The sequence below is a fragment of the Raphanus sativus genome, chromosome 2 (genome assembly GCF_000801105.2).
Source record: "Raphanus sativus cultivar WK10039 chromosome 2, ASM80110v3, whole genome shotgun sequence".
In the NCBI taxonomy this organism is placed as follows: domain Eukaryota; kingdom Viridiplantae; phylum Streptophyta; class Magnoliopsida; order Brassicales; family Brassicaceae; genus Raphanus; species Raphanus sativus.
Window position 1 is genome coordinate 14,194,541 of NC_079512.1, and position 10,371 is coordinate 14,204,911.

General features: G+C 32.8%; 1 protein-coding gene across 1 annotated transcript; it reads left to right on the top strand.

Annotated features, from left to right (window-relative positions):
* The first annotated feature begins 6,957 nt into the window (after nt 1–6,957).
* LOC108850289 (uncharacterized) lies at nt 6,958–9,585 on the top strand. The gene is made up of 4 exons (XM_057004125.1): nt 6,958–7,120; nt 7,265–8,229; nt 8,294–9,271; nt 9,580–9,585. Exons 1-4 carry the CDS (start codon nt 6,958–6,960, stop codon nt 9,583–9,585), a joined length of 2,112 nt encoding a protein of 703 aa, XP_056860105.1.
* Nucleotides 9,586–10,371: the final 786 nt, after the last annotated feature.

A 10,371-nucleotide genomic window follows, 5' to 3' on the forward strand; every position in this document is an offset into this window, starting at 1 on the left:
AAAAACGTAACCACCTTCTACAACAATTTAAAACTCCTAGGGCTATGCAATAGGCAACAAACAAGAAATATCGAACTCATATTTTTTTTTTGAAACTTAATATCAAACTCATATTTGATACATAAATATACTAAATTTAAATTTATAATCAACCAAGTATATTTTTGGAAGTAAATTTAAGATTTCTAAAACTATTTAAGTTTATATTATTGTGGAAGTATTATTTATAAAATATATAATTAGACCAGTTATATTCAATATGGAACCTCACCACCCATCCATACATAGTGTTCTTTGCTTAATTGTTATTCTAGACGGTGAAGATGACGATTAGTTTAACAGGTTTTAAATAGGTTATTCGATTAAAAATATTTATTAAATGTCATTGTAATTAAAGTTAGTGAAGAACATATTATCCCAATATATATATAATGGAATATATTAAATTTTTATTTTCCTAAACATTTTTCAAAAAAAAAAGAATTTTGGTTCTCGGTGTAGGTTAGATTTGATATTGATTTTCAGATATAATATTTTAAGAACCGTTGGACTATGTAGGTCAGGTCTAACATAAAATGAGACTTTGATTTTCGAGTCGATTCCGAGTCGGATTTTTTGGGTACGTAACATTCTTGACTAGTTATGTTTGGTAATTACTAAAAAAAATATAATATATTGCATACTTTAAGAATAAAGTTTAAAAATAATCTCTTATATGCATATGGTACAAATGTACAGTTATACAACTTAACATATTTAATATAGTAACCAAAAATTATATTAAATTAATATTAAATACAAATATGATTACAAAAAATAACACAAATATAAAAATTAAATTTTTCAAAAAGGTAAAACAAAAAAATACCCGCCCTTTGGAATCTAGTTGCAAATCGAAGTTGCATGCAGCTAGCACATTCTGAGATATAACTCATTTTCTGTTTTGATAGCTAGCAGTTTGATTTCCTGCAACCAAAGCGGGAATATGTGTTCCATTGATAGCTCCAATGCAATCCTAAAAATATAAAATAAAATTGTTAACTACCTAAAATAAACAAAATGATAAGATATTTTTTTACAAACCTTAAAGTAAGGATAAAATGTTATGTTTTCTCTTATTTTTGAAGGTATTTCATTTCCTGATTTAGCCATCAAACTTGGGCCAGTAATGTTTAATACTCTTAATATTTTGTTAAAACTCTGACTTATTGCAAAACTAAATTTCTTGAATACATCTCGAGGGATAATATATCTCATGCTATGGCCAACAACGAGCAAAAATGTGGGAAGCATTTCCTCAACTGAATTCCATCTTGTGACTTTTATAGATGTCTTTTCTCAGATAAAAGTGTACAATTCAAAAAAACAAAACACCTGGATACATACGATATAAACTCAAAAAATGTTTTGGATCTTCTTTCAAAATATTATGTATATATTCATTTCCCAGTTTTGTAGTTGGCTTTTTGATCGGACATTGAATTTGTGAAAATAAACAATTTTCTAAAGAGCATATTCTCGAAGTGTATCCACGTCCGATTGAAAAATACTTTTCCTATTTTTACTTTTTTCTTAATTGTAAATCTTTCTTTCTCATTAGTCACTTGGTCCATGAATGAAAAATCTAGAATTTAAAACAGAAAAGAACCTTTTTTAGGTATTCAATAAAAGTTAATCCATATGTATATGCCTTGCAATTATTGTGTATTCAGGACTTGTGCATTTACAAAGTTTCTTTTTGAAAAGGGAACAGAAAAAGTAATATATTATTATACATCACATGTAACATCACTAACAAAATATAATGTAGAGATAGATAACAAACATTACTAACTGTTATTCTTAGCGTAGAGAGTAGGGGCAAATCTAGAGTGATATGCTAGAGAGTGAAAAATTAATAATTAACTAAAGGGAAATCGAACATGAGACATCAAAGGGGTGCATAACACCATAAAACCATTTCATCCAACTGATTGCTTTATAATTTTACATGCAAAATTAATAATGTAAAGAGTATTACGGGGGCACGTGCCACCATACCTGATGTAGTGGTTTCGTCCATGATATAAAGTGATCAACATAAACTACAACCTACAATAAAATAAAAAATTCATACAGAAATTATATTTTATTATTTAAAAGCAACACAAAAGAAAATACCAAACCAGAAAAAAGAAAAACATAATGAAAAGCATAAACGTCATTAAATGCTAAACCAATAAAACTAATATTAAAAGCTAACCTGCTGACAAAAAAAAAGAGCTAACCCAAATTTCATGGCTTACATAAACTACATTTAATCTATCTAAAATGTTTCTCCCTGGTCATACTCATGAATGCATCTTTCATACCAAACTAGTGAACTAAATTCATCTCATAAAAACGGTCATTTTCTTCTAAATTATGAATTTCCTTGATATCATCCCATACAATATTAACTCTTTCTTCAGATTCTTTTGCCTCAGCTTTTTTTTTGCTTCTTTGTTGTTTCATACTGATAATTTAGTTGATTGCTCCAGTAACAACACTTATCTCCTCAAGCATTTATCTCCTCAGAAATTTTTTCCATGTTACACTACAAGAAATATGTACATTGTTAGCGCTGTTTGATAGCGAATTCATAAATGCTATGTATGCGGCAACCATCATAGGTACCCCTTTTATGATAGCATTTTTTAAAATGCTATGAAATGTGCAGATATGATAGCAATGCTCGAATGCTATTATTAACTTAACTATAGCAATACCTACAAATTGATTATGATTCATATATTTGTGCTATGATATGCCTTAATAAAATAAAACTAATTATAATTAAAAATAAAATAATGTGAAATTAAATCGAAACTTTTATAATTGAAAATAAAAACAAATTTTATTTACAATTAAAACTGATTTACAAATTTATTCCGGTTTACAAAACTAAACAAGAAATTAAAAATAAAATCAAACCACTACAATTTCCCTATCCCGGTTTACACTAAACCAAATTAAGAAAAAATCTAAACCTAACAAAAAAGACTCTAACCGCCTCGTGTTATGTCTTCTCCAGCCTCTGTCTTCTCTCCGACCTCCTCTTCGCCTCCGGATCTGTTCTCTCCGCCTCAACTTTTAGCAAAGAACAATCCAAAGTAGCAGAATTTAACAACTACAGATCCCACTACAATCTAACAATGTTACGAGATGAATATAAGTAAAAAGAAGTGAGAGGAGGGGGAAGAGAGACCTTGGTCTGTGGCAGTTCGGTGATGAAACAAAAGAGAGACCTCCAGTCACCTCGTCTCGTCAGGCCTCTTGTGCTTCCTCCAACTTCTGTTACCAAAAGAACAAATCAAAATCAGATTCAAAGGAGAGAGGGAGAGAGCACTACAAGAGTGGAAAAGAAGAAGAGAATCAGATCGTGGAGATGGAAATGAAAACTTCATTCTAATACATAACTTCTTACATTTTCATACATCATCTTTTACATTATCTAATCTTCTAAACAAAAGTGAATATTTTTCATCTTTGACACATGTGATAGAAAACAATAGACCCCAAAATCTACTGACAACTCAAACAGAGAAGAAGAAACCAAGGGAAGAAGATTTCAATAGAACTAGCTAATTCTCTTTCACAGCTAGTTCGACAGAAAAAACAAATTTCTTAATTTTAATCAATTAAGATGAGAGAAAGACGTGGTTAAGGTAGAGACACAAAAAAAAAGAGAAAGAGAGTAGGCAAAAAACCTGATTTGACAGAGATGCCCAAGCTCAAACTTATCCATATAAGATCAAATCAATTCAACTTTTCTTAGTTTCCATTTTTTAATTAATCATGAATAAGAGTTGATGGTATATTGGTAGTTTCACATGGGTATGGAGAATAAGTGAGATAGATAATATTCCATTTGTTTCAAAATAATACATGTTTTCAAATTTTCACACATATTATTAATAAACCATATTAAAACTTAGTTATAAATGTATAGTTATTTGTAATTTTATAATTCATGTATCTCTAAACCAATAAGACTTTAAGAAATGCAATTAATGTTTTTGAAATTTATAAATTTTCATTATTAGTTGAAAAATGTATTAAAATATAAAAATGTATCTTTTAAAAATATGTTTTTCTAGAACATGCATCTTTCTCCTGTTTTGAAGAGTAATTTATTTGGAAATATTAAGGTTTTCATATATGATGAGATTTAGCTGAATCTATTTGGATTTTATGGATTTTTATAGAGATTTTGATGAGGAATTTGGTATAATTTTGAAATAAAAATATAAATATATTTGCTAAGATCTTTAGAAAAAAAAATCTAACGACAAAAATCACCAGAATTTATGAAACCCACGCAAAAAATGTAATTTATTTCAAAAACTCATTAAAATAACAAATACTTCACTTGGCGCTGCAACTTTGATATAAACCAGCTCATAATTATCTTCCAAAAATATGTTGTGTGATTTCATTATTATTATCAACCATAAATATGTAAAAACACATAAATAAGGATAACTTACGCATGTTTAGATCCACTAATAACATCATCATTCCACATATTTGAAGCAATGGTTGTATCATCATTCCACATATTTGAAGCAATGGTTGTTCTCCATCCATTAGCATGTTATCTTTGTTTTTTTGTGCCAAAAAATTGATGACCAACAATACTTGATTGGGTAACATTTTTTTCATCAGATGTTTCTTCTGAAAAAAAACTCATATGAACGACACTTCTGACTTAGAAAGCTGTGCAATGCAGCACATGCAAGCACTAACTTTTCTAATCTGTTATATGGAAAACTATGAGCAGATTTGAAATATTAATTTGAAATCAAAAATCATTTCAACGACATTTCTCAGATACACATGATGATGGTTGAATAATGCTTCTTTATTTCTTTGATCACTGTCTCCTCCAGGAAAATCTTTTAGATGATAACATGTACTTCAAAATGGAGTTAGAAAATTTTTTCGAGATAAAATTTTCCTGAAATTTTAATAATAAACAATATAAATAAAAATCATAAAACTGATAATAAAATAACCTATCTTGAGCAAACCTAAAAAAAAAGAGACTCCAACCGCCTCGTGTTCTGTCTTCTCCAGCCTCTGGCTTTGTCTTCTCTCCGACCTCCTTTTCGCCTCCGGATCTGTTCTCTCCGCCTCAACCTTTAGCAAAAAACAATCCAAAGTAGCAGAATTTATCAACTACAAATCGCACTACAATCTAACAATGTTACGAGATGAAGATAAGTAAAAAGAAGTGAGAGGAGAGGGAAGAGAGACCTTGGTCTGTGGCAGTTCGGTGATGGAACAAAAGAGAGATCTCCAGTCACCTCGTCTCGTCAGGCCTCTTGTGCTTCCTCCAACTTCCGTTACCAAAAAAACAAATCAAAACCAGATTCAAAGGAGAGAGGGAGAGAGCACTACAAGAGTGGAAAAGAAGAAGAGAATCAGATCGTGGAGAGAGAGAGAGAGATGTCGGATGGTGGTGGTGACCAACGATGGCGGATGGGAAAGATGGCGATGGTGGTGGTGGTGGTGACGAGTGAATGAGCGGTGGTGGTGGTGATGAGCGGGATAAGAGATGGCGATGGTGGTGGTGGTGGTGGTGAGGGAGTCAAACGTGATGGATTGGAGGAGGAGGCGTCAAAGAGAGAGAGAGAGAGAGAGAGAGAGAGAGAGAGAGAGAGAGAGAGAGAGAGAGAGAGAGAGAGAGAGAGAGAGAGAGAGAGAGAGAGAGAGAGAGGTTAAGAATTTTTATCCATGTAGTATAGAAACTGACCAATGAGAAAGAAGGTAGAGGATAACCAAACAATGGATTTGTAACCTTTGGATTAAAATAATTGATGGATTTGTAACCCTTGGATTAAAACAACTGATGGGTCTTTTTTGAAACATAAAACAATTGATGGTTAGTGATTTATTTTTGATGGTTAAAGTATATTTATATTGAACTGTATATTTTTGATAAAATATTAAACTTGTATGTTTGATACAAAGTTGAAAAGTTTTCAATTTAGATTTTATACTTATAAAAGAAAATTATGATTAAAAGTAAAGTTTAGATTTATGATTTAAGATTTGAATGTTGGAATATGAGATTTATGGTATGATTTAAGATTTTGGATCAGAGTATGAAAATATTAGATTTGAATATTAGGTTTTAAGATTTGTAGTTAAATTTTTAAAATTTTAGTCTTGAAGATTATACTTAGAGTATTGTATGTATAGTAAAGTTTAGTGTATATGGAATATAAAGTTTTGAGTAAGGGGATTTGAGTTGAAGATAAGATCTAAAAGTACAGTTTAGTGTTTTGAATTTTAAAATATTATATTTGATGTTTAGATTTATGATTTGAGGTATAGGGTTTATGTTTATAGTTTAGGGTTTGGAATATAGTATTTGGGGGCTAAATTATTATTTGAAATTAAATAATGAAATTAAATTTAAGATTTAAGTTGAATTATGAAAAAGAATAGAGTTTTAAGGTTTATATTTAGGGCTTAGGGTTAAAAGCATTTTAGGGTTTAGGGTTTTAAGCATGTACAAAAAACCGTGGGGTTTCGTGGCTATTATATAAAGAGCTAAAAAAAAATTTGTAGCTAAATCGTAGCAAGAAAATATTCTTTCTCTAAAAAAAATACAAACGTTTCACTAGGCCAAATAAATCACAAAGTTTTAATTATTGAGTCATACTAATTACACGTTTTGTCAATTGAATTTGTCATCTAACATCCGTGTGATGTTAACGGTTAATGATGTGGTGTCGTTTTAAGAATAGAACAAAAACCTAAAAAAATCAAAAACGGTACGTCTAATCTACACGTACTCTTCTCTTCTTTCTCTGCTCACTATAGAACCCTAATTCATACTAAAACTCCATATCATCTCTTCTCCAAATCATTATCATCTATATTTTTTCTTCTCCTCTGTTTTAAACTTGCAAATTGGATTTTACTGATATGGTGGTAAGGAAAAAGCTTCCACTACGTCAAGGAGGCAGAGGCAGAGAACCTATACCCGGTGATGGTGATGAAATAGGGTCGGCTCTGTCTACAGGTTATGACGGAGATGAGTGTGAACCTATACCCGGTGATGATTGTGAGGCTATTGTTGATGATCCGGGTGATGAGATTGAAGAAGATGGGAATGAGATTTTAGAAGAAGAAGAAGAAGAAGAAGAAGAAGAAGAAGAAGAAGAAGAAGAAGAAGGATGTGGCGTACAAACTGAAGAAGAAACTTGTGAAGTTTTTTCATCCCGCTTTGGAGATGTTGCAAGTAATGATGGAGACGAGAACGATGAGAGTGGAGATGATGATTGCTGGAATGAGGATAATATCCCTGATCCTGTAACATCTGATGATGAGGAAGAAGATGCGAGAAGGGAAGCTTGTGAGGATGCCGCATCAGCCGATGAGGTCTTAGCGTTGGGGAAGATGTTTTCGTCTGCATCAGAGTTCAAGCAAGCTCTTCTTAGATATTCTTTGAAAACACGATATGATATAAAGCTTTACATATCAACACAAATGAAGCTTGGAGCTGTTTGTTCTGACACTGAGTATGATTGTCCTTGGAGAGTGTATTGTTCGTATGAGAAGCGAAAACATAAACTACAGATAAAGGTTTATGTTAATGAACACGCTTGTATACGTTCTGGTTACTCGAAGATGTTGAAGCCTTCATCAATTGCGCAGCTGTTCACGGAAAGGTTGAGGGTGAATCCTAAGCTTACAGCTAAGGAAATTGGTGAAGAGATCAAGAGAACATGCAACTTGATTGTTACTGAAGACCAGTGTCAAAAAGCTAAGACTAAAGTCACAAGAGAAAGAAGAGCAAGCCATGAAAAACACTTTTCTCGAATCTGGGATTATGAAGCAGAGCTTCGAAAGACTAATCCGGGAACCATAACTGAGATAGTGACGATTCCTGGACAAACACCAAGAAGCAAGCAAAGGTTTGATCGTATCTACATTTGTTTTGAAGCACAACGTGCAGCTTGGAAGTCGACTTGTAGACCTATCATAGGACTAGATGGTGCATTTCTGAAATGGGATGTGAAAGGCCAATTGATTGCTGCTGTCGGAAGAGATGGAGATAACAGAATTGTGCCAATTGCGTGGGCGGTCGTAGAGATTGAAAATGACATTAATTGGGCATGGTTTGTGAATCATCTAAAAGTGGATTTACAACTCGGTGATGGGAGCAATTTCACATTCATATCTGATAAGCAAAAGGTAGATATCTTGGTGTACGTTGTTTGTTTCGGTAAAGTTATGTCTTACATATTTTTTTTTGAAGGGTCTGGTGAAAGCTGTTCACCTCGAACTTCCCAATGCAGAACATCGCATGTGTGCGAGACACATTCTTGGAAACTGGAAGAGAGACAGCCACGACCCACAACTAGAGAGACTGTTCTGGAAAATAGCCCGTAGCTACACCTTAGGAGATTTTACAGAGCATATGAATGCATTGAAGAGCTACAATCAGCTAGCGCATCAAACTCTTCAAGCCACCAATCCGCATACATGGTCTCGAGCTTACTTTAAGGTTGGTTCTTGTTGCAATGATAATTTGAACAACCTGAATGAATCTTTTAACAAAACCATTCGCGAGGCTAGGAGAAAACCACTACTTGAAATGTTAGAAGATATTAGGCGACAATGTATGGTACGCACAGCAAAAAGGTCTATCATCGCTAATAGATTGAAGACTAGATACACAAAGAGGGCACATATTGCAATAGAAACTGCTATAGCTAAGTCTCAAGACTGTATTAGATACATGGCTACGGGTAATGTCTATGAAATTGACTATCATGACTGCTCGTATAGCGTTGATATGGGTCTGAAGACATGTGGTTGCGGGATGTGGCAGTTGAATGGAATTCCTTGTAACCATGCTGCTTGTGTGATCACCTCAAAGAAACAGAAAGTTGATGACTATGTTTCTGATTATTACACTACCATAAGATGGAGAAAAACTTATGAATGTAGTATTAGACCTGTGGAAGGGATGAAGTTATGGCCTATGCTGAACAGGTTACCAGTCTTACCTCCACCAAATAGGTTGGGTAATAGAGGAAGACCAAGCACTTATGCCAGACGGAAAAGTGCAAATGAATCATCATCTTTCTCTAGTAAAACCAAGCTAAGTCGTGCAAGGCGTGTCATGACATGCTCTAATTGTAGAGAAGAAGGACATACCAAGCCGAGATGTTCGAAACCAACAGTTGAATCGGAACCTAAACGTCCACGGGGTCGACCAAAGAATGATCAGGTACATTTTATTGTCTGTTTGATTTTATATCATATCGATTCTCCAAGATCTCAAATTTTTATTTGTTCTATTAGGGAGGATCACAAGGTGGATCACAAGTTGGATCACAAGATTGATGGTCGTATGATGCATCTGTTGTTTCTTTTGTTGTTCTTTTTATCTGTTTCAAACTATAATTGTTGCTGAGATATTCCTTTTTTTTCAAGATCTCGTTGCTTTTCTTGTCAAAGTTGGATTTCGTATGTTTTATGAAACTATCCATGTGTCCTTTAGTTACTGCCTTTTGTGATGGTTTTTCTTTGTATCAGTTGTAAGGTTTGCTTGCGTAACAAGTTTTGAGTTTCTTATTTTCTTTGGCATCGTTCATCTCTTATTCTCAGAGCATAATCATTAAAATAACAAAAACAAACCAGAAATCTACTGTTAATGCATGTCTGTTTGTCATTACGAGAAAAATATCACACTGAAATTAACAAAAACCAGTTTGCGCATGTTCAAAAATAACAGAAATTAAAAAAAAAAACAAAATCCAATTCGCTCGTGCCAAGAAGCACCACTTCATGAGCTTCCTCATCAATCTCTTCTACTAGAGATCCCTTGGTGCCACTGATCTCATGTAGTCCACTGTCTCCTCAAAGTATGGTTTCCGGGGTGTGACCAGTAAAACCACTCGAACATAAAATCCTTAACTGTTGCAGGAAATAAAATTAGAAACAAAATCCTTAAACTATTGCAGGAACATAAAATCCTTAATCTATTGCAGGAAATCCTTAAGCTAGCTATGTCTAAAGAGAAAAGAAAGAATAGATCATTAGTTTAGATACGAGATCGTTTCCAGAACGAAAGAGAAGAGAAAGAAGACATAGTTACAAAATGGATTAAAAGTATAATTTGGAAATTTTAGTTTTTTCGTCTATTCTCAAACGACGTCATATCAACAAACGGAATATTAGATGGAGATTTAACGATAAATTAAGTTGACCAAAAGTGTATCTAATATAACTCAGTCAACATAACTTTGTGATTTATTTGGCTTAATGAAAAGTTTGTATTTTTTTTAGAGAATTTGAGATAGTTTGGTATTTAAATACACATTTTCT

Bases quoted from the DNA above. Each gene is read 5' to 3' on its own strand.
- LOC108850289 (XM_057004125.1), top strand. From the start codon at position 6,958: ATGGTGGTAAGGAAAAAGCTTCCACTACGTCAAGGAGGCAGAGGCAGA. The intron at 7,121-7,264 runs GTGATGAGATTG...CCCGCTTTGGAG, and splicing joins GGCTATTGTTGATGATCCGG to ATGTTGCAAGTAATGATGGA. The intron at 8,230-8,293 runs GTAGATATCTTG...TTTTTTTTGAAG, and splicing joins TCATATCTGATAAGCAAAAG to GGTCTGGTGAAAGCTGTTCA.